Raw genomic sequence first — 26,271 nt, 5'->3', positions numbered from 1 at the left:
CTAAAATTTTATTTATATCTATTTCTGGTTATTACTGAACGGATTTCTTTCCCTCATACTTAATTAGAACTTATATATTTTAATTTTGAAGGTTAAACTCTTGCCACAAGGCAAAATTGACATCAATGGGAAGATCCTTTGGAAAGAATGTGCATCATCGCCTGCCTGATGTATGGACTTTTAAACCTGGTTTTTACCCTGCACAAGCTGGCAAACTTGAGGGGAACAACAGTGGGAAAACCTCGCCCTGTCCTTGACCAAGAAAGCTCGATTTGTTGAGAGGTAAACTATACAGGTTATTGCATTTACAATGCCACCAGACCACACAGCCAAATGAGACCACGCATCTTGGTACATTTTCAAACTGCATTTTCTACCAAACGCAATTTCTTTTAATAATTGATGAAAAGTGCTAAGTCACATGTGATCACGGGATTAAAATTTCAAAAATAAACAAACAAAAACAACAAGCAAATAACTTAAATTTATTATTATTAAAGCAAAAAGATTACCATAACAGCAATATTTCATAGTTAAGTGGAATGAAAACATAACCAAACAACATGTTTGAAGAATGCCTTGCCCTTTTGAAAGTGATATGGTATTAATCCTTTGCAGATCAACTGGCATAAGAGATGCTCAAGAGGAGAAGGACACAAGCAGCATCAATGGTACAACTACGTGTCGCTCCAGGGCCCGCTTTCCAGGTCTCTACCAGCTGCTTTCCAGGTCCCTCCACCCGCCAAGATCAGGTCTAATTCCCTGCACTGGCTGCTTTCCAGGTCCCCTAGCAGTCAAGGTCTCTCCAGTAGCTGCTGTGCAGGTCCCAACACCGTATGCCGTCAAGGTCCCTCCATAAGCTGAAATCCAGGTTCCTCATTCCACTGCGGTTCAGGTACCTCCAACAGCTGAGATCCAGGTCTCTGCAGCAGCTGCGGTCTAAATACTCCACCCGCAGTGGTCCATTGCGGTCAACCTTTTGCTTTAAAATCTTCCATAAATGTCTATTATTTTATAATGTATTGTAAAAATAATCTGTTTGTATTAATTTGCGGTGTACTATTTTTGTCATATAAACATAATTTTCGTACACATTGTGTTTTTTTCCCTTTTAACCACATGGGGCTTATAATGAACTGTTGTAATTGCTTCACAAAAACTATTTTTTCTAGAACATATCAGTCCAAATTTTTTTTTTTCACACTGCAAAATCCCACAAAAGGCTCACAAAAAACCTACTTTCTTAAAAAAACTCACTAAAACACTGTTAAAACCCACAAAAATCAACTTAGCCAAACCCACAAATTTCTTTTGTTTTTTCACAGATAAAATACTGTTAATAACTAGGTTTAAAGCGAGTTAAAAGCATGTTTTCACTGTGAAAAAAACTAACAAAGGCGTGCTTTCAGCTCACTTTTCGCTCACTTAAAAACCGTGTTTAGCCTGCTTATAGCTCACATAAAAAACACACTTTTTACCCACTTAAAACCAACTTCACAGATAGAAGTTGGTCTAAGCATGTTTAAAAAACCTCAAAAAACCAACTTGTAGAAAATCATACTCACTTTAAACCCACTTAAGATGGTTAAAAAACCCACTATGTTGGTTTAAAGCGAGTTAAACCAAGATTTAACTCAGAAAAAACCAAGTCGGTAAGCTAAAAAACCCAGTCGGTAAGCTAAAAGCGTGTCTGAAAAACCCGCTTTTAGCACAGTGCAAATACCGCAGAGTTTAACACAGATGCCTGAAAAAAACTCACTTTAAACCCACTTAAGACGGTTAAAAAAACCACTATGTTGGCTTTAAGCGAGTTAAACCAAGATTCAACTCAGATAAAACCAAGTTGGTAAGCAAAAAGTGTGTTTAAAAGACTCGCTTTTAGCTCGGTGCCAATACCGCAGGGTTAAACCCAGTTTAAAACTGGGTTATAACCGGATTTTGCTCACTTTTTTGACAAGGGGAACACGCAGTAAAACAATGTTACAAAGAGGCGGACATGTTTCCAATGTTCTGGTGGTATGCTCAAATCAGCCTATGGGATAAATGAAGTGTATTCATTCTGACCTAGTGTGGGAAATTTTATTTGAATTTTATTGGACAGTTACAAAGGTCAGGTAAGGTGAAAAGCTGGCGTATACAGCTACGCCGAAAAAAAAAATTGAAGAAAAATGAAAAGCCTGATGATTAAGTCGACCCTTTAAAGTGGAAATAAGATACTAGTACAATATTTGCATTAAGTACAAACAATAATGTCAATTTGATTTTTATGCCCTCCTTCGAAGAAGAGGGGGTATATTGTTTTGCACATGTCGGTCCGTCGGCCTGTCCGTCCACCAGATGGTTTCCGGATGATAACTCAAGAACGCTTAGGCCTAGGATCATGAAACTTCAAAGGTACATTGATCTTGACTGGCAGATGACCCCTATTGATTTTCAGGTCAAAAGTCAAGGTCACAGTGACTCAAAATAGTAAAATGGTTTCTGGATGATAACTCAAGAATGCTTAGGCATAGGATCATGAAACTTCATAGGAACATTGATCATGACTGGCAGATGACCCCTATGGATTTTCAGGTCACCAGGTCAAAGGTCAAGGTAACAGTGACTCAAAACAGTAAAATGGTTTTCGGATGATAACTCAAGAATGCTTACGCCTAGGATCATGAAACTTCATAGGTACATTGATCGATACAAGCAGATGACCCCTATTGATTTTCAGGTCAATAGGTCAAAGGTCAAGGTCACAGTGACTCGAAACAGTAAAATGGTTTCCGGATGATATCTCAAGAATGCTTGCGCCTAGGATCATGAAACTTCATAGGAACATTGATCATGACTGGCAGATGACCCCTATTGATTTCAGGTCACTAGGTCAGTACGTATTCACACAATGGCTGCCACTACAAATGACAGCCCATATGGGGGCATGCATGTTTTGCAAACAGCCCTTGTTTTTAGATTTAATTTATTTATGCTTATATTATAGGTAGTTATCTGTCAAACATGTTTTCTTATTTTTATGCCCCGAAGGAGGGCATATAGTGATCGGACTGTCCGTCCGTTCGAAAAATACTCATAACTTCTATGTCGTTTCAGATAGCAATTTCATGTTTGGCATGCTTGTGTATATGGACAAGGCCATTCCATACGCACACACATTTTGACCTTGAACTGAGGATGCACGTTTAGGTTTCAAAATCTGCGTTTAGGTTTCGAAAAAAGCTCATAACTTCTATCAAGCATTTATAGGGGGCATAAGTCATCCTATGGTGACAGCTCTTGTTTATTATGTTGTAATATGTTATTTTTTTGTCTACAAATTATGTTATTTATATGTAAACTTCTATAGAAGCCAGGTAGGTTTTGTTATGCCCCCATGGAGTGTCAGATATTAAGCATAACACTTGTTCGTCTGCTCTGTTCATTAGTCCAGACATCCCTAGATACTAACTGAAGCTTGTGCTTTGAACTCCTCTTTTTCTACTGGATGGATCGGTCTCAAACTTAAGACAGTTGTCATACCTTCATGTGTTTATGATTGTAAACAAAGGAGTTTTGACTGAGAAGTGTTTTCACAGAATTATGGCTCTTTGCCTTTTTGCCCTCTGTAGAATGAAAAGTGAATTTTTGTGTGTCAAAACATGGCTGCTTAAGTGTTCAAGTTTCTAAGCTAGTTGTATGTTGCATTCTGATCATCCAAGGTCCTAGTTTTCAACAGAGCCATGTGTGTTCTCTGTTATAATTTATGTCTAACACTTTTTTTATTATGGCTACATTTACAGGTCAATGAACCTTCTTGAAAAAAAGTAAATGTTGAGACAGGGACTTCTTTATTTACTCATGGCGTAATGCTTATCTCCAGAGCATAATTCTTTGTGACTGGATGCATTAATTTTGCATTAGTACATAATCAGGGGTGTGGAATCAGGTTGTCCCAGGGTAATTTGTTTGTCAAGTGACAAACAAATTTATATGGGAATGGTTAGAAACAACAGTGGAAATAAATCAGAAAGCAATAACACTTCCTGAATTGATACCCCTGGTAATGCAAAGAGTATTCCTAGTTGCAATAATTCAACCCTCAGCTTTATAACCCAAAGGGTTTCTGTGAGTTGCAATGCCCAGTCTTTTGTCCAAAAGTGCAAAATTTGATCACCACTGAAAATGCTAAGGAACACTGGTACTGCAAAAACTTTTCAACATTTGTCTGTCTAAAGCACAAACTCATGCAAATGGTACCATTAAGGCGGGAAATAATTGCTTTTTTAGCTCACCTGAGCACAACGTGCTCATGGTGAGCTTTTGTGATCGCTTTTTGTCCGTCATCCATTGTGTGTTGTGCGGCATCAACATTTGCCTTGTTATCTCTAGAGGCCACATTTATTGTCCAATCTTTATGAAATTTGGTCAGAAGATTGGTTTCAATGATATCTTGAATGAGTTTGAAAATGGTTACATTTGCTTGAAAAACATGGCTGCCAAGGGGCGGGGCATTTTTCCTTATATGGCTATATATGGCTATAGTAAAATCTTGTTAACACTCTAGAGGCTACATTTATTGTCTGATCTTCATAAAACTTGGTCAGCAGATTCATCCCAATAATATCTTGGATGAGTTGGAAAATGATGCCGGTTGGTTGAAAAACATAGCCGCCAGGGGGCGGGGCATTTTTCCTTATATGGCTATAGTAAAACTTTGTTAACATTCTAGAGGCCACAATTGTTGTCCAATCTTCATGAAACTTGCTCAGAAGATTTGTCCCACTGATATCTTTGATAAGTTCAAAAATGATAACCTTTGCTTGAAAAACATGGCTGCCAAGGGGTGGGCATTTTTCCATATATGGCTATATATGGCTATAGTAAAATCTTGTTAACACTCTAGAGGCCACATTTATTGTCCAATCTTCATGAAATTCGGTCAGAAGATTCATCCCAATTATCTTGGACGAGTTCAAAAATGATGCCGGTTGGTTGAAAAACATGGCCACCACCGGGGCGGGACTATTTTTCTTATATGGCTATAGTAAAACCTTGTTAACACTCTAGAGGTCACATTTACTTTCCGATCATCATGAAACTTGGTCAGAAGGTTTGTCCCAATGATATCTTGGATGAGTTTGAAAATGGTTTTGGTTGCTTTAAAAACATGGCCACCAAGGGCGGGGCATTTTTCCTTATATGGCTATATATGGCTATAGTAAAACCTTGTTGACACTCTAGAGGCCACATTTATTGTCCAATCTTCATGAAATTTGGTCAGAAGATTGGTCTCAATTATATCTTGGATGAGTTCGAAAATAATTATGTTTGCTTGACAAAAATGGCATCCAAGGGGCGGGGCATTTTTCCTTATACGGCTATAGTAAAATCTTGTTAACATTAGAGGCCACATTTACTGTCCGATCTTCATGAAACTTGGTCAGAAGATTCATCCCGATTATATCTTGGACGAGTTCAAAAATGATGCCGGTTGGTTGAAAAACATGGCTGCCAGGGGGCAGGGCATTTTTCCTTATATGGCTATAGTAAAACCTTGTTAACACTAGAGGCCACATTTATTTTCCGATCTTCATGAAACTTGGTCAGAAGATTTGTCCCACTGATATCTTCGATGAGTTCAAAAATGGTAACCTTTGCTTGAAAAACATGGCTGCCAAGGGGCGGGGCATTTTTCCTAATATGGCTATACACTGCAACGCCGATATATGGCGGACCGGTATATCACGCTGTCCAATATATCGCGCTTTGGATATGGCTCCCAAAAATCCGACAAGCATAATCACTTAATGACATGTTTTAATCTGAGAATTCGCTATCTTAAGCAAAAAACCGGTTCTAGCTAGTATTAACACCCTCAATTTCGCGGCTTGCTATGGCACGCAGTGAAGCATGAAAAACAGTCTATAAGTGACAGTATTGTTTACACGCGGCTGGGATTGTTTTAAACACTTAAGAAATAACCAATTAGTGTCATTGCAAAGGTAAAAATGGCTATTTACTGATATATAAATCGTTAAAATTCGGTACTGGTCATGAATTTCTATGTCCCGATAAAAAGCGCGGGAAAATTGGCTTGGGTGTATTTATTTGTAAATAAAAATTTCGTAGCGGGTACAACAATGAGATAATTAATTTCCATTAAAAGTTTCGTTGTCAATTTCATCAAGTACCGTGGTATCTCGCGAATTATGTGGCATTGACATTTCCTCTTAATAAAATATAATTTAAGCACACTGTATCGTTACCGTTACGCTGTTTCAGTTCCTTCATTTGGACTATTTATAAGGGTAAATTTGAATCTATGCACAATTGACGGCAAGAAATCTTCTTTTTAGCTGATTTGCAAGCGATCGTACATGAAAATAAAAAATATAATTTACATTTTGTTTTTTATGATAAATACAGATACGTATGTAGTTCTGAAAATGTTTATTGTAGAATTGGTTTGCAATTATTACTAGACAAATATGTAGCAGCGCCGTATATTTAATGAAAACATTGGGGAAATTTGACAGATTAACTGCAATACAATTAAATTAGAAATTTCTCGAGTTATATTGCGTGCCGGATATATCGCGCTCGCGATCTTTGGATCCCACCAACCACGATATATCGGCGTTGCAGTGTATATGGCAACTTGATATTTGGCTTGCATGTGCATCTCAGGGAGCTGCACATTTTGAGTGGTGAAAGGTGAAGGTCAAGGTCATCCTTCAAGGTCAAATGTCTAATATATGGCGTCTGTCCGTCCGTCCAAAAACTTTAACATTGGCCATAACTTTTTCACTATTGAATATAGCAACTTGATAATTGGCATGCATTTTTGTGTATCTCATGGAGCTGAACATTTTGAGTGGTGAAAGGTGAAGGTGAAGGTCATCCTTCAAGGTCAAATGTCAGATATATGGCGTCTGCCGGTCCGAAAACTTTAACATTAGCCATAACTTTTTCAATATTGAAGATAGCAACTTGATATTTGGCATGCATGTGTATCTCATGGAACTGCACATTTTGAGTGGTGGAAGTTCAAGATCAAGGTCATCCTTCAAGGTCAAAATAAATAAATTCAAAGCGGCATTCTCATGAAGCTGCACATTTTGAGTGGTGAAAGTTCAAGGTCAAGATCATCCTTCAAGGTCAAAGGTCAAAAATAAAATTAAATTTCAAAGCGGCGTTCTCATGACGCTGCACATATCCTTCTAAACTAATTTATTTCTGTTATATTTAACAGTAGTGACCCTCTGCTTATATTATGACATGCAATTTCAGTTTTTAATGTGTATTTATATGTTTAAATGTACATGGAAGCAAATGTTAAGTCGTAGCGCATCAGGTGCTTGGAATAAAATGGGATGGTTTGAACTGCATTAGATGCACATCATTTTGTTGGGTGTTTTCCTGACAGTTCATTTCTTTGACAAGCGTCTTTGTTTCTCAATAATTATTCATTTGCAAATCAGATACCAAACAGGATAAGATGAATCATAACAAAGATACACCAATCAAAACATATAAAGAGTTTGATATTAGATCGTTTATGATGCTTCCAACATGTTGTCTGTAATCTATAATATTTACTCCAGGAATCAAGAAAGTACCTATGCTTTCTACATTGTTTTGAGTACGTATTTGTATTAAAGAATAAGGATTATCAGATGGTTACATTAACCATGAAATTGAAGCCATGCTATAATAATAATTGTGATATTGTTATACAACTGTCATGCCATATTTTGTGTATTGGCGTTGGCTCCAACTCTTTTGGGAGGGTGGAATTTGCCTTTGGACCTGTTTAGCAATAAACTTGTCCATTGACAGTTGAAACTTGTGGGTGTTTTCACACTTCAGTAGTTCAGCATGCAAGTGCTTCAACTGTCAGGCAGATTGTGATTCTGGAGCACAGGATGTGGCCTGTTTGATGAATATTACCTGTAATTAAATACCATCATTCACAGTCTGCTTTAAATGTAATCAGGGAAAAGGAGGGTAAAAGTCTGTTATTTTTCATAGTTTGGTATGAATTGTACACTTTGTTGTTGAACATTTTTATGCCCCCCCCCCCCCCCCCCCCCCCCCCCCCCCCTGGTAGGGTGGCATTTAGCAGTTGAACTGTCCGTCAGTCAGTATGTGTGTATGTCAGTATGTGTGTATGTCAGTCTATCCATCTGTCGGAAAAAAAACTTTAACGTTGGCCATAACTTTTGCATTATTGAAGATAGGAACTTGATATTTGGCATGCATGTGCATCTCAGGGAGCTGCACATTTTGAGTGGTGAAAGGTGAAGGTCATCCTTCAAGGTCAATTGTCTAATATATGGCGTCTATCCGTCCGTCCAAAAACTTTAACATTGGCCATAAATTTTTCACTATTGAAGATAGCAACTTGATATTTGGCATGCATGTGTATCTCATGGAGCTGAACATTTTGAGGGGTGAAAGGTGAAGGTGAAGGTCAAATGTCAAATATATGGCATCTGTCCGTCCGAAAACTTTATCATTGGCCATAACTTTTTCAATATTGATGATAGCAACTTTATATTTGGCATGCATGTGCATCTCAGGGAGCTGCACATTTTGAGTGGTAAAAAGTGAAAGTCAAGGTCACCCTTCAAGGTCAAATGTCTAATATATGGCGTCTGTCTGTCCGTCCAAAAACTTTAACATTAGCTATAACTTTTTCACTATTGAAGATAGCAACTTGATATTTGGCATGAATGTGTATCTCATGGAGCTGAACATTTTGAGTGGTGAAAGGTGAAGGTCAAGGTCATCCTTCAAGGTCAAATGTCAAATATATGGAGTCTGTCGGTCCGAAAACTTTTACATTGGCCATAACTTTTTCAATATTGAAGATAGCAACTTAATATATGGCATGCATGTGCATCTCAGAGAGCTGCACATTTTGAGTGGTGAAAGGTGAAGGTCAAGGTCACCCATTTTTTTTTTAAACATCATCTAATAAATTACCACACCCCACATTAGACCCCCCTCTCATCCCCCCCCTACCCCCCCCTACCCCCTCCCATTTTTTTTGTAAACATCATCTAATAAATTACCCCCCCACACACACATTATACCCCCCTCTCCCCCCCCCCCTACCCCCCCCCCCCCAAAAAAAAAATAATAATAATAAAAACAATGTTTTTTTCCCTTTTTTTATTTTTGAAAGATCGTCTAATAAATTATTGAATATGAACAATTTCCCCATGATGGCTTACGTTATTCTGTCAAGCACTCGAATAGTCGAGCGCGCTGTCCTCTGACAGCTCTTGTTTCAGTTGTCTTTGTAAAAATGATGCATTCACCATCTCTGCTAGTTAAGTGCTTGGTTAATCACCACCTTTGTTAGTTTAGTGGTTGGTTATCACCATCTCTCCTAGTTTAGTGGTTGGTCCATCACCGTCTATGCTCTTTGTATTGGGCAGTCCTTTAGCTCATCACCTAGTTGTACTGTTTGGTCCATTACCTTCTGTCCTAATTTTCCTGGTAAGTTCATTAGCCTTTTCACTAGTACAAGTCATTGGTCCATGTGTGTCACTTGCTGTGACTCTTGCTTGCATTCTAATCTGTGTCTGCCAATACCTTTTGGCTTTAAAAACAAATCACAAAAAAAATAATACATTATATAAAGACAGATCTTAATTTAAGTATGAATTCAGGTGTTTATTCAACTGTCAATGTCAAATTTAAGGAGGACATGTGTAAGAAAAAAAGATTTTATGGTTGCATTATCGTCTATGTATTTGCCTGGAGGTGAAAAACTGTCTGATTGTTAAATATTCTAAAGTATTTCCAAGACAATATTCCTGCTATACAGGATATTTTTTAAGCATTCTGGTAATTGATGTTCTGGATGAGTTGTGGGGCTAGTTATGAGTTCTTTGACTGCAACAGACAAGGTAGAACTGGCTCATCTACCCTTCACCTATCAAATCATTTAGAAACACCTTTCAGCAGAGTGATACTGCATTCCTTATGGTAACTCTGTTTACAGTATTATGGCATTGCCTCTGAAAGAGTAAGGAATGTAGGAAAAATGTGAAAAAATGCAACAGTAAAATACTTGTTTGTATCTCATTTTAGAGATTCTGTGTAATTTTGTGTTTATATTCAGGTTTTATGTTGAATATGCACTCAAAGATATAATCGCTTTCTATGCAAGCAGTGATGTATGATTTAAGGACGAGATAATAATAAATTCCTTAAAATATTGTATTTTAATAGTGCTTCTTCTTTGAAATGCACAAAACCCTGGTTCATATTTGTCTATTGTGGATGCTAGTGTGATACCATCATTACACAATGATTATTACTTTCTAGCAAATTTAATTTTCATAATATTCTAAAGCCAAAACAATAAGGTGTTTATTTCCAATAACATTTCCATACAATAGGGACGAAATTCATTTGGTTTCGTTAACTTTTTAGCTGATATGAAGTGCACATATATTAAAATCACTTAGAAGTGTAGCTATATACAAATTTTAATATGTGAGTTCACAGCATGTGGCCTCACATGGCTTGTTATTAGTTTATTTCTTTGTCATCAAATCATACAAAAATTATGGAAATGCTGATATTTGATTGACCCTGTAAGTCTTGGGGATTGAATTTAATGGTAATGCGTAATTGTAACTGGGCCAAAATGTGTGTCTTTTTTTGTATGAACAAGAAGAGAGTAGTCTGCATTTCCCTAAATTGAACATCCTATACTATGAAGAAGCCGTTATCTTTCCCATTTCTGGGGAAGGGGGAACTTTTCAGAACTTTTGTTCCATTGAGATCTTGGCAGAATTACAGATTGAATGACATTGGGTAAAAGCATATTTGAAAAGGTCAATTTAAAGGAAATGCTTGTAAACACTTTACAGGCCACATTTTTTGGCCAATCTTCATTAAATTAGCTCAGATTATTTTTTCCAATTATATCTCTGAGTTCAAAAGTGGGTCATGTGGGTTCAAAAACAAGGTCATTTGGTCAAATAAATGCAGCTTTTGAATTGGCAAGAAAGCATTATATCATTGCCAAATCCTCCTTAAACTTGGACTGAACATTTGTTCCAATTATTGTCATGTGAGTTCAAAAACCAAGCTATTTGAGGTCAAAATGTAGAAAAAGAGTTTGAATTCATTCCCAACAGTTCTCATGTGTAGCCCAATTTTTGTATAACTTAGTCAGAAATATGTCCAAACAATAGATGGACCAAAATTTGAAAGAGGGTCATGTGGGCTTGAAACTGTGGCAGTTTTCCTTATGAGGCTTAAGTAAAACCATTTGAACATTCTAGTATTCTCAATTTTTTATCAATGATAAATTTTGTTGAGAGCATTGTGACAAGAGGGTTATGATTTCTGGGCTAAGTTTGAAAAATATAGTGGTTTGTTCAACAACATGGCTGCCAAGTGTTTGTGTATTTTTCTTTATTACAGCCCCATTACCATTGGAAATGGGGGCTATATAGGAGTCACTTTGTCGGTCGGTCCGTCGGTCTGTCTGTCTGTCTGTCCCGAAATTTCATTCTATCTTCACCAAACTTGGTCACAAGTTGTATCTAGATGATGTTTAAGTCAAGTTTAAATATGGGTCATGCCGTTCCAAAAACTAGGTCACAGGGTCACTTAGTGTGTTTTAAACCGAAAGTTTGTCCGGACCATAACTATGTCATTTATCGTTAGATTTTAAAATAACTGGGTACATTTGTTCACCATCATGGGACGGTGTGTCGTGTGGAAAAAGTACGTCAACATCTCAAAGGTCAGGGTCACACTTGGAGTTCAAAGGTCAAATGCATGTCCGGGCCATAACTTTATCATTTATTGTGAGATTTAAAATCATGTGGACAATTTGTTCACCATCATTGGACTGTATGTCACGCGAAAGAATTACGTCGATATCTCCAAAGTCAAGGTCACACTTTGAGTTCAAAGATAAAAAATGGCCATAAATGAGCTTGTCCGGGCAATAAATATGTCATTCATTGTGAGATTTTAAAATCATTTGGCACATTTGCTCACCATCATTGGACAGTGTGTCGCGCGAAAGAATTACGTTGATATCTCCAAGGTCAAGGTCACACTTTAAGTTCAAAGGTCAAAAATGGCCATAAATGAGCTTGTCCAGGACATAACTATGTTGTTCATTGTGAGATTTTTAAATCATTTGGCACATTTGTTCAGCATCTTTGGCCGGTGTGTCGCGCGAAAGAATTATGTTGATATCTCCAAGGTCAAGGTCAAACTTTGAGTTCAAAGGTCAAAAATGGCCACAAATGAGCTTGTCCGGGCCATCACTATGTCATTCATTGTAAGATTTTAAAATCATTTGGCACATTTGTTCACCATTATTGGATGGTGTGTCGCGCGAGAGAATAACGTCGATATCTCCAAGGTCAAGGTCACACTGTGAGTTCAAAGGTCAAAAATGGCTGTAAATGATCTTGTCGGGGCCATAACTATGTCATTCATTGTGAGATTTTAAAATTACTTGGTACATTTGTTCACAATCATTGGACAATGTGTCATGTTAAAGAATTACGTCGATATCTTCAAGGTCAAGGTCGCACTTGGAGTTCAAAAATGAAAAATGGCCATAAATAAGCTTGTCCGGGCCATAACAATGTCATTCATTGTGAGATTTTAAAATGACTCTGTACATTAATTGTGTTCACAGTTATTGGACAGCGTGTCATGCGAAAGAATTCAAGAGTTCAAAGATCAAAATGGTCATAAATTATGATGGCATAATAATTCTTAAAAATCACCATTTAGATTCTCTTGTTTTGTGAAGACAGCTTGCAAAATAGTCTGTGTCAATGTGGCGGTATACGTCACGTCTGTGACAAAGCTCTAGTTAGTGTATCGCTTAACCTTGTAAACTATATCTGCTCAGAACAGTTCAGTTAACTTTTTGTTGAGGTATTAAGTCTATTAGCCCTCTTGTTTTATCATACAGAAATTATATTCTTCTGTAGTACTAATATAGTACTTTAATATTGATGCTTCATGACACAAATCTTCAAAATATCTATATGCAACATGTCTTTCTTAATATTCAGAGTTAAACTAGTAAAAATCAATTGTAACAAAAGTGATCAAAAACTCTGCTTGGAATTAAAAAAAAAGAGGGTTTGCAAAAAAAGTTTCATGCTGGTTACGGGGAAACAAATTGTGTACATCTAATTAAAGTTCTTCAACAAAAACACCTTTGTTTTTACTCTATGTATCCCAGTATCTTGAATGCCAATTATAGCTATAGCTCTTAAATGTTAACTATACAAACAATTAACAGCACTTGATTGATTGTTTTTTCCCCTGTAAGTCTATTCAGCACTGCCTGGGCGTCAAAGGCTACTCCTTTGTCTACCTTTGTTTTTGTTGATTAACCGCTTTTGTTGTCAACAAATATCAGATATGTTTCATTATGGAAAGTGCGGCAGAAGATAAAAGCACCAGGATCTTCTGAGAAATCCAACCAAAACCAAAGCAAAGCCAATGGAACAGCCTTCCATGTAAATCAAGCAACCTGTCTTTGAGAGGGTGTAGTGTGGCCTGGGCTGTGAGTAATATGTTATGTAGCCTAACATCATGCAGAACTATGATGTCATTTATCTGTTTTATGAGTCGTTCTTGATAATAATTGGACTGGATCCATTCATATATTTTGTGGCTGGTAGTTATTGAAATTGACATCACACAGATGTTAGCAGGTGGATAAATAACACAAACTTCTTTCTTACCTGAACAATTCCAGCAAAACATGTATAGATATTCAAACACTTTAAGCGTGACTTGCAAAATATTTTTAAAATAAACTTAGCAGAATTTTACTAAATAAAATAAAACAAACACAAATCACATTAAAGAAGACAACATAAGGATTTTAAGCATTATGATTATGGTGTTTCTTCTGAAGTAAATCCAGTAAGTCGTCTCATTTAAACCAAGAGTGGATTGTATTCAAGCAGGTCTCTGGGAAAACCAGGCTCAATGCGTGTTGGTAAAGCATCATCCCATGTTCGCCTATATGGTCTGCATAGGCTAACCCTTTGCATGCTGGGAAATTTGTCCTCTGCTAAAATGTTGTCTGCTGAATTTCTAAAATTAGCATTTTCTTGAATTTTTTTTTCAAAGAAAACTATCAGAATAGCAAACAGTTTGGATCCTGATGAGACGCCATGTTTTGTGGCGTCTCATCTGGATCCAAACTGTTTGCAAAGGCCTTCAAAATTCAGTTTCCGAACTGAAAGAGCTAATCAGGGACATCCCTTTCAGCCTAGACTGGATTTTGGTTAAGGAGAGACTTCCTTAAAGCAAAATATATGTGTTGTTTGTTATTAGCCTGTGTGGACTGCAAAGGCTGGTCAGCACAGGCTAATCTTGGACTATACTTATCACACATTTTGCATTAAGCATTGTAAGTCTGGACTTTCCTAGAGCTCTGCTCAGATGCATTTATCCATTTGTACAAAGCACTTCCCGGCATCTGCATAATCAAATGCATTTGTCACCACCATGGTTAGTTTCTTTCATTAGACTTGATCCACTGCTATGATAATTTTCATTTCTCTGTGACTTTATAAACTGGCAGTTTTGTATCAACTGTTCCTGGCCTAATTAAATATTGCTGTAAAACAATTATAAAAATAAACAATTTTACTATGCCAGTTAACAAACCATGGTACTATTATATTCTAGATAAATATGGGAGTATCATTAATTAATAATATTTATACTTAACATTAAATACTAATTATCAAGAAAAAAAGTTTGAAATTATCAATATCAACAAAGTAGATATTTGTTTTGTGCATATCGTAATTTATGAAAAAATAAAGTTAATCAGAATGAGCAATAATTGATTATTGATTAACATCAGAAATATATTCTCTACTAAATTTGTAATTGTGGGCCCACTAAATATTTCAATCATGATTGTCTACAAGCCCAGTTTTGTGCAATTAAACGGAAGCGACAAGTACTCTTGAGAGGGATAGGGTCAATCACTTGTGTGTGCCTGGTTAAGACGTTTCCGTTTTCAGTCAAATTGTCCCCAAAACTTCAAGTAATGACACTGATTAAGTAAGTTCTGAGTGGGTTTGAGGCAGTCTTTGTTTGCCGTCATAATATAAGAATGTGATCATTGTTGGTTAAATCTCCTCACATTTTGTGCTTAAAAAACTGAGATGATTGTCGTCAATAGTGCATGCTACTGTACATTGAGGGCCTGTCATGGCAAAGTCGTATTATGACATGTTTCAGCAATGCATGACAAATTGGATACTACATGTAGCAGTAGAGATTTCAAAATAATATTATTGTTCCTTTACTAATTTAAACTTAAAAGTTTCTTGATACTGTGCTTAATGTAACACTGAAATGGCTCAGCAAATGCACTAAATGAGCTGTGTGGTAAATATTATACAACTGTTTTGAGTTTTTTTAAAACAAAACCTCCATTATCAGTTTTTAAAAGCTTTGAATATACATTTATTTTGTGTGTTTAGTTTCCTGCTGCTCAAACTACCTGTCAGAAAATGTTCCTGGCGCCGAAGATTTCCAAGCCAACCATTCAGTTTTACCTGTATTTTTTTTCACAACAAATGAAGCATGCTGGCAAATGAAATGCCCCGTAAGAAGCCCATCAATATTCCTGTTTTGTTTTAAAGATTATTCTTGTCATTTGTTTCCAAATTTAATAGCAGCTCCTATTGAATTATATGTGCCTACATTTTGTTACCCATCCATATCAGAAGACAATAATATATGAACCATACTCTGGGGTATCAGGGCTTAACCCTTTCAGTGCGGGAACCGAATTTTGAAGGCCTTTGCAAACAGTTTGGATCAAGATGAGACGCCACAGAACGTGGCGTCTCATCAGGATCCAAACTGTTTGCTATTCGGATAGTATTCTTTGAAAAAAATGAAAGAAAATGCTAATTTTAGAAATTCAGCAGACGACATTTTAGCAGAAGACAAATTTCCCAGCATTCAAAGGGTTAATACATGTGCATAAAATACTTCCCAGATTAGCCTAAGCAGTCCACACAGGCTAATATTGAGCAACACTTGATGCTGATTCTGTTTTTTTGTTTGGAAGTGACTTCTTTTAAATTAAAAATTCCATAAAAGGAAAAATCTTGTCCCTGATATGAAGACTGCACAGGTTAATTATGTTGCTTGAATAATTTGCCATGCAAACTTTTTGCCATGTGGTAACAGTATGGACTTATCTCAGTCTATTAGATGAAATGTTAACTTGTTAGTCAGCTTAAATGCAATCTAATGTAAATCAAATCCAAGAATTGTTAGGTCTGAAGACATCCTATTATAGTTCATGCCCACATTACTGTAAAAAACTTGGTCCTACTGCGACCTAAAAGATTGTCTTTTGCATAAGGAAGTTTGTATGACTGTCGTTTGGTTTGCATCAGGAAGTTTGTATGACTGTCCAATCTTCTGCAGGTACAGTATTTCAAAGGCCCAATTTACCGAGATGTGATAATATAATTATAAAAGCCTAATATTCCACAAGTTGTTCAAAGGTCCGATATTCTGAAAAACAACTATGATACAAGTGAAGAAATTTAATGGTATGTGTTCAGACAGATTTTAACCTAACAAGATGTATTGGGTTTGGGGGAACAGATAGTGTAAATGCCCTTCTTTGACCTGTGAATATGACATTGAACAATGTGATGAGGACGCAATATATTGCCCACAAAACGACATCTCCACACAGTGATTATTGTGAGTTATGTGTGGGTCATCATACACAATAGCAAAACACATAAGCACCCAACATGCCCTGTCTGTTGGTTTGTTGGTTTGTTTGTTTGTGTCAAACTTTAACATTGGCCATAACTTTTGCAATATTGAAGAAGGCAACTTGATTTTTGGCATGCATGTGTGTCTCATGGAGCTGCACATTTTGAGTGGTGAAAGGTCAATGTCAAGGTCAAATTTCAAGGTCAATGGTCAAATTTTGCAATATTGAAGATAGCAACTTGATATTTGGCATTCATATGTATCTCATGGAGCTGCACATTTTGAGTGGTGAAAGGTCAAGGTCATCCTTCAAGGTCAAAGGTAAAATATAAAGGGGGGGGGGGGTTCACTAACACATCTTGTTTTTTGTGTAATTTCTGATTTTTGACCTCATTCTAACGGATTTCTTGAAAAGTAAGCAACTAGGAAGGTAGGGATTATGTTAACAAAGTCCTTCTTACTTACCCCCCATTCACACATAGACGCCGCTTCTACTACGATCAAAACGTAGCTGATCGTGACAAATCACAGGAGAAACGTAGTGGAGTCTTCATAAGCGCAGTATGATCACAGTAGAGTCTTCATGATCGGAGAGCTCTACGCTCTCGCCACGCTTATTTTGAACATGCTAAAACAAGCGTAGCCGGATCGTGGCCAATAAGAATCGGTGTAAAGTCGTAAAAAGAGTGTAGTAAAAGCGGCGTGGAAGCATCGTGGAGAGATCTTCATGATCATACAGGGTTCCCTCTGGGCTTTAAAAAGTTGTCGCCACTCACTTTCGCCAAATTAAAAAAGTTGTTGCCACACTGGGGCTACATTTGGGCAATGAAGATCATGTTATTATAATAATACAAACAAAAACTGAGCATTGAACAGTATGTTAAAGGAATTGATATCATAACAGTATTATGAAGAATAACAACACATTTAACAGTGTTCATTAAATAAAGGCACATTCAATCAGTTGTAAGTCTTGTTTATTGACACTTCCTTAGCAGCCTGAATATGTTGCCACAGCTTGGTTGCTTCAGCATGCAGCTTTCTGGTAATCTGAAAATACAAAAAGGGAAAAATAATATTAATATACTACTAATAATAATCAACTAAAATGTAGTATATAAATAATATAAATGTGTGCTAGCACATGACCTACTACATAAAGCTCATAACACAACAGTCAAATAAAATAAGCATTTGTGTACATGTATATTAAATTGTGTGTCAAATAGATTTTCATGTGTGTCAAATGGATTTTCACGTGCTTAACGATGTTTACCTTTTTTAAAACAGTACATCCGGTAGTGAATTAATTGATTAGTTTGGAGAGTTCATACAGCATATATTGTGTGTTGGAAATCATATTGAAGGAGATGAAATTCTGTTTAACAACTGTTTTTGTTTGGGTTTTGTTTGCTAGCTGGTGAATGTTAGCGGGGAAACATTTGCATTTTTGAATGAGTCTCATGATTATCAGAATCTAATGTTCACTTTCTAAAAGTCGTTATTCACTCTGAACTTGCCATGTTGACGAGTAAAACAGAAATGTCAGCGTTTACATGTAAATAGAATCAATATATTTAAAATGTTTAATTATTTTCTATAATTACACCGATTTTTCTAAACACAATTGATACTTACCTTTTTGAGTGTCTCATGGTTGTAAATGTAACGATCTTGGAATGGGCTTCGAACACTGTGACAAACACTTCAAATTAAAGCGCAATGTCGGTCTGTTTATTTCAATGTTGTCTTATCTCTGAAGCAATAAAACTGCCGACCAATTAAGATAACTTGTAACAACATCCCAGATAATCGCAATACTCACTATTGCATGCCACTTTGCAGTAGTCTACAGTCAGCACCACGCTCCATTGATTACATCTGTATCGCTTACATCATGGAAATCTATAGTATTACGACTGCCGTAAAGCGGCTGGTAAACACAGCGTCTTTTGTCATTTAAAAAATATGAACGCAGAAAAATGCCGATTATTTTTTTAAATCGCCATTAACAAAATTTTGTGGCCAGATTTTTTATTTTGTCGCAATTGGCGCCAATGGCGATCGACAGCGGGCACCCTGGATCATAGTAAAAGCGCCTGAAAAGCTCTGAGTAGCCTCGTAGTATGATCTTGAATGTCGCGGCAGTAAACCCAGTAAGCGTTTGGCGTAGGGGCATCGTAGAACGGTTGAAATGAAAACCATAATTTTCCAAATTGCTCGATTAAGACTCTGATCGGCCTCGATCCTTTTTTTTCAGATCGTGACTTGATCGGAATGATCGTCGTTAAGTCGCAGCTATGTGAGAATGGGGTTTAGGCTCACAAAGAACACACTCAAGCCTGCGCAATCTGATACGTAAAATATAAAGAATATGGAAATCCTTACACTCCGCTTTCCGACAACATGTATACACTATCTCAGCCGTCGCATGATCCACAGTCGCTGGAGGCGATTAAACGGTGTGTGTGGTGAAACAAGTTCCAATAAACATTATTGTGTGCATTAAAGGCAATATTCAAGTATAAATTAGGTAGAAACTAAGGTCATTTCTACAACATAATGGCTTGTGACCATTAGCTATAATACCTTTGTTGGCAGCGTATATAAAGTCCACAAAAAAGAGAATTATTCTGTGTTTGACCTTTCTTGTCATGTTCTGCAGTCCTTAATTAATTTTATTTAACATCAAACTCATTGTGATGCAAATATTCACATTTGATTTACAAATGTATTTTGAATGTGTATTGTTTGCAGTAGTTAATACTCCAGTTCAGATTTTATAAACTTCATAGCTGTGCATTTGGAACTATTCCAGGCAATATTTGGCTTAATTAGTTGAGTTAGCTGTAGCAGATTATAAAGTTCTATATTGAATATTTTCTCGGACTGTGTATTGGATTTATAATGTTTCTCAGTATTAAAACCCTACAAAAACAAAAATACAATGCCATAAGTTTTTTTTGGTAAAGCAACAAAAACATGCATTCAGTTCTATACCCTAAAAAAAGGATGGTTTTAGTGAACTAGGTGCTGTTATATGATAAAGATTCAGAAACAACGCTTACATTCTTTTATAAGCTATACTAATTTGTAAACATATTTTTAGCTCACCTGAGCTAGATAGGTAAATAGGAAAAAAAGATTTAGAAAAAGCTTGTAGACACTGCAAATACTACATTTATTGCCCAATCATCATTATGTTTCTGATAATTATTATTATTATTATTGAAGATTTTACAAGTATGTGGTATGATGAATGTAAACAAGATCAGTTCTAAAGGTAGCCAAGTGTACTATGGAAAATAAAGAAAATTTTGTTATTAAATTCAAGGGTGGGACTGTAAAACTTCTTAAAAAAATTAAATACTACCTCTTTAAAAAAAAAAGTAATTGCAGGAACTAATTAAATAATTCAATGAAATTTTATGTTAAAACTATTTTATTATGGTTTATTTTAATTGGCTATTGGTGGTATGAATCTACTTGTGACAAGAAATGTATTTATAAAAAAAAGATATTCAGCGTATATCCTGACATAATACATAATTGAAATAAAGTTTAAAAAATTATGTTTTTAAATAATTTAATTGAAAATAAAGTTTTTAGTGTTTTTTTCCCCCTTGTTAGTCGCATATCCATCTCATAAAATGTGTGTTTTTAAGTGAACATATACTCAAAGCACACAATAGTGGTCCCATATAAAAATTATACTACCTGAGATCATAATATATGTGTCCCCACGTGGCTAATAATGAGTTTATTTCTTCACTTTCAAAATATATGGTATGTTTATATTTCATTAACAAGCAGTATTCTTTCAACACATTTAAATCACACTTTCAGAGCTGTTTCATGCGAAAATGGGTCTTATGGCATTTCGTCCAGCATACAGTACACTCCACGCGTTTTCCCCAAAAAACGCGCTCCCTCCGCGGGTTTTTTCTGCTAGCGAGTGTTCACGCGGCGTTGGAAGAGCGAGGTGAACTCGATAAAACGCTCGGCGTTACGCCGCGTTCGCTAATTCCCGCGGCGTGTATTACTTTAGGCTAGTCGGTAAATGCAGACACTTTCCGTTCTTATCAGTGACCGCCGCGCAACGCCGCGTTAGCAGTGTGCTACTGGGCATGCCAAAAAATAAAAACATTGTTATAATAAATTGTTTAAATACTGTGGTACATGTATAAAAAAGATAATTGTATAGAAAATGAATACGTATAAAAATTATGTTTTTTAATTCACAGGTACGTCAACAATATGAATTAGTCTAATATAATACATTTGACAAATTAATATTTAAATCATAACACATATGACACAAGAATAATGTTCCGTAAAATTTCCAAATGAGAATAATAATTAGTAATCCGAAACACACTGCGATTTTTAATTGTTAAGACGACGTTTACAAATGCTTCCAATATACAGTCATCATGTATATATTTCCCGACAAAAGTGCGCGAAAATTATGCTGCAATGTACAAGGTCAAGGTACAATGTATACTCCTGCAAAGCGTGCGTGTATTGATTTTTTTGATACAAACTTTGTAGCGCAGAGAACATTGAATTTTGTTGATTTCGGTTAAAAGTTTCTTTGGTATTTATTAACGAAATTATATCGCGAATAAGTTGATATTTCCTCTAAAATAATTTCAAATCGAACACGCCAAATCTTTATCGTTACGGTATTTTAGTAGAGTAATTATTTTAACACTTATTGTATTGTAAACTGAATAAAGAAGACATCTGGGCGGAACTGGATTTTAAGTGTTTGACGTTATGAAAACACGCAAAGCTTTTCTACTGACCAATTGTGTAGACTGCTGTCTGCGGTGTTTTGACAAAAGGGATTAACATGTGTGAATGTCACTCTGCCGATTTGGTCCATAATTACAGGTAAACATTGTTTAGAATGTCGACGCAACAAGAATACAAGTGTGAATATTAAATGCAATTATCAAGTCAATAGTTACCACCTTTTAGCAATCAATGGAATAGCCTACAAACAAAGAGAAAATCAATGCATTAGCGAGCAGAGAATTGACTTTGTTCAGACAATTAAAACCATTCCTTATGCATTCGTTGAACGTGTTCACTTGAGTAAGTTATGCCTTTAGACAGGAAGCGGCTTTTCTTTGATTACGTCAAACTGTCAATTCACACAGATTTGCGGGATTTTTAGGGTCCTTGGTCATTTGTATACATGTTCAGTATAGAAAATCACCTGCTAACATGAAAACTTTGGATTAAATTATCAAAAAAAAAACAATGTTGCAAACTGTGTTTATATTAATTGGTAAGTATTATTTAAAAGACGACGTATTGTGTGTCGTAAATCAACGAGTTTTCTATACAACAACAAATACTTCTACAACCACGTCGGGATCGATCTATCTTGGTTTTTTTTTTAATTGTAAATATTATACTACATGTACATGTATGTACTTGTAATAAATGTAATTTTATTTGAAAATCAGGAAGTCAAACAAAATTAAATTGATCGTTATCTCGTAAAACGCGGAGTTTCCCCCGCGTTGCCAACGCCGAGGGCCGCCGCGTCGGCTTATCAGTTTTGCCGATCGTTAACCGCCGCGTCCAAAATCATGCAAACGCCGCGTATAGCGGGATTTTCTTAATCTCCCTCCAGGTCGAAACCCGCGGAGTATGGAGGGAAATTGGGGAAAACGCGTGGAGTGTACTGTAGCTCAAGCCCAGTATTTACACAGTCAGCAGCTGCACAGTCTGCTATAAAATCATGCAAGGTTGTGGTATCATTAGGTATCTCCTGACCAGACTGCAAGATGTGCAGGTGGAGCTAATACTTCACTGACGGCACATGACCTTAAAACTCATTTTCGCATGATGTAGGTCTTCAAAAATCTCTTTCCTTCTTGTAAAGGAACATCTTAGCACAACACCTTTCGATAGAATATTGAAATCAAACTTTGTTATTTATAGCAAACTAGCAAACTGGCAAACTTTGGTAGCCTTTTCAGGAACTCCAGACTAAGTAGTACGGCAATCATTTGTGTTTAGATTATTAAACAATTTTAGTTATGACACTATGCAATTTTGGTAGTGTTTGGTTTCTCATCTTCAAAGCAATACTGTGTTATCAGCCTCTTTTGAAAGCCTCAGATGATTTAATGACTGAGTTCTGACCCTGACAATTGGGAAATGGATTTAAACTGTTACTGGTCCAAACTTTGCACGTAACTGTTACTGGTCCAAACTTTGCGTCAATGTGTGGTATGATCATGCAGAGAGTAGTCTGGAATTTCTTACGCTGAACAATGCTGCATCCTTTATATTGTACACAGACACAGGGATGTAGCCATAGTTTTGGTGGATTTCTCTTGCTTCAGCCAATGAAATATTCAAATGTTATCATTCTGTCTGCTGGCCTTATGTAATTGTCATTTAAGGTGAAAAGCTGGGTCAAGCTGCTACCTAGAAAAATGTTATTTGAAGAAAGTACTAGCACTAAACCTACACAAGCAAATATAATTATAATACTAGGTAAGGGCCATAACCTGACCTACCCATCCAAATTGCCCCTCCCAAATTTTGTTCTCCGGTCCTGATTTAATTTCACTTGAAATACTTTATCTTGTTTACATGTATGATCTATTATTGTGGCAATACACTATTTCTCAGCTGTCTGAGACATGTGTTGTATGGCTCTCTTTGTAATTGCTTCTAAAATTATTAGGGTTAATTTATTTGATGAGTTACATTTTACACAGGAAGCAGACAACGACAACGATCGAGGCATGGTATTGTAATGCGCATGGGGGGGGGGTGTGTTAGAGGGTAAGGGTTAGGGTTAGGTTAATAGGTTAAGGGGTCAGGTTTGGGTTAGGGTTAGCCTTAACCTATACCTTAACTCTAACCAGACCCCTAACCTAACCATAACCCAGGGTTATCTCCCCTATACCATGCCTGGCTCGTTGTAATTGTCCTCTTCCCATTTTACACAGTCTTTTACTGTTATAATTATAGATATCAGTCAGTTACAGATTTGTGAAAAAAACATACATGGATAATTTACCTACCAACCTACCTGCCCTGGAATGGGTTGTTTTCTCGCCAAAAAAAAATCAGCCTGAATTCTGACTGGTTAATAAAGCCAGACTTAGAGAACCAGAACTTGTTCAGACTTTGTTCAGATCAAATAAACTTATGTTTTAGAACTTTACAGGTATTGTTTCTATTGTTTTTCCATTTTATTGCTGTTTCTGACATTATTCACTAAAAAGCACAGTACGTATAAAATGGTATCATCAAAATATACATGGTATTAACTCTTCCAGTGCTGGAACCGGATTTTGTAGACCTTTGCAAACAGTTTGGATCCAGATAAGACGCCACAAAACATGGCGTCTCATCAGATTCCAAACTGTTTGCTATTCTGATAGTATTCTTTGAAGAAAATCAAAGAAAATGCTAATTTTAGACATTCAGCAGACGACATTTTAGCAGACGACAAATTTCCCAGCATGCAAAGGGTTAATGTTTCAATGATGAGAATCCAATCTTAACTAATATTTCAGGTAAACTGGGGCCAATTCGAACGCATTCATCTTCCAATTTTTAGATCACAATCAAAATGCACTATACTATGTATTTATTCATGTGTGTATTTATATTCCAACTGGTAACAATTTTCAGTTATAAATCGTTCTTAATATAGCAGTAAATGGAGGGTCTGATGGTCAATGAGACATATTTGGATTCATTTATTTATGCTGATGTCATATATGCCGTGTTGTTTTTCTTTTTGTCTTTTCCCCAGCTTTGGCTGGACAGCTGCAGGATACAAAATGCCTCTTATACTGGCGAAATATTATGTATTGATTACATGCTAATCATAGTCCTGCATATTGAGATGTTCTTTCTCGCCAGTTTTATATATTTTTAACATATCATCAATCAGCGATATCCTGTAAATATTTGTACTGCAGCAAGAGATGTGCACACCCACACGAGTTGTCTCATAGAGAGTATTGATTCAAGAACCCACAATAACGATCTAAGCAATAGACATAATTGCGGAAAGCTCAATATAGCAGTCATAATGGATGAGTAATGTGCGTGTGTCTGAGCTTGAGTGACATCTTAAGGCATTTAACACTTGTCTTCCCTCCTCAAGTTCAAGGACACACTTAGAAGTCAAAGGTTACAATGTGCCATAAAACAGCTTCTCCTGACTGTAACTTTGTAATTCATGATGCAATTTTTTAATAAATTACCAGAATGACCACCATGCAGAGATGGCATGTCACGTTTATTACCTCACGTCTCCTTACCTCAAAGGTCAGGTTCACACAAGGTGGTCAAAAGTCGTATTTTGACGTAAAAAAAGCTTAGCAGGACTATAACTTTGTGTCATTCATCATGCAGTTTTAAAGCAACTGACCCCAATTGACCACGATTGGGAGACATTTAACATCTGTCTACCTCCAAGGTCGTGCTAGGTCACAGGCGAATTCAAATTGTGTCATGATAGCTTGTCTTCACCATAACTGTGTCATTCATCATGACATTTTAAAATTATTTACCACAGTGATCATCATGAGGAGATGGCATTTTGCTTGTAACACACATGTCTCCAACTCACAGGTCAATGTCACGCTTTGGATTAAAAAGTCAAATTTAGTCATAAAACAACTTCTCTGGGCTGTAACTTTGTCACTTATCATAATTAACATACTAAAAATATTCAACATGGGAAGAGGATGTGTGGTATGTGAAATCTGTCACCCTACCAAAGGTCAAGGTAAAAAACTGAAGGTCAAAGGTTTCATTTGGCCAAAAAACTATTTGTCCGGACTATAACTTCATCATTGATCGAGCAATGTTGAATTTATTTATCAGAAACGCTCCCCATGTGAAGAAGGTGCGTCATCCTTAGGTCAATATCACACTAAGGGTGAAAGGTCAAACATGTTCATGGTGCAAATTGTTAAATGAATGCAAGCGCTACTGCAAGCGCTACTGATGGGCTCCACATGTTGCAAACAGGCATCTAGTACTTGTGAACTGACTGATATGATGACATTCTAAACTCCCTATCTTTCAGGTACAAAAGTGGACCCTCTGGCCCCTATGGCAATGTGGGATGCACAGAAGCCAGTGATTGAGATCGTCAACTATAACATCAGCGATAATGGAGAGGTCCTCATGGAGACTGGCCAGAGTCTCAACATGACCTGCTATAGCAATCTGCCTATTGAGTGGCTGTTCATACATGGTGTCTTTTCTGAGGATATAGAGGTAAGTTCATGATGAAGTCACATGGTCTGCTAAATTAACCTGCCCTTTGGGTGATGCTCGTCATTGGTGTGTTTGCTAAGGACATAAAAGGACAATTTATTGCCGATTGACATGGTCTTCTTTGATAAGTAACTTGCCTCCTGAGACACTGCATCTTTGGTGTGTTTTGTAATAATACAGAGGTAATTGTGAAGTCAAATGATCAGCTATAATAATATTTGATTG

At 36.5% G+C, this 26,271-nt stretch overlaps 1 protein-coding gene across 2 annotated transcripts in view; it reads left to right on the top strand.

Moving 5' to 3' along the window:
- The window catches only part of LOC127878146 (vascular endothelial growth factor receptor 1-like), a 113,783-nt gene that overhangs the window by 35,959 nt on the left and 51,553 nt on the right, over positions 1-26,271 (top strand). For both annotated transcript variants that reach the window (XM_052424580.1, XM_052424579.1), the window contains exon 2: positions 25,853-26,046. In XM_052424580.1, the coding sequence (XP_052280540.1) occupies positions 25,853-26,046 (194 nt within the window). The remainder of the gene's footprint in view (positions 1-25,852; positions 26,047-26,271) is intronic.

This window comes from Dreissena polymorpha, chromosome 4, assembly GCF_020536995.1.
Source record: "Dreissena polymorpha isolate Duluth1 chromosome 4, UMN_Dpol_1.0, whole genome shotgun sequence".
In the NCBI taxonomy this organism is placed as follows: Eukaryota; Metazoa; Mollusca; class Bivalvia; order Myida; family Dreissenidae; genus Dreissena; species Dreissena polymorpha.
The sequence above is the reverse complement of the archived record's forward strand: the minus strand, read 5'-3'. Positions and strand labels throughout refer to the sequence as shown.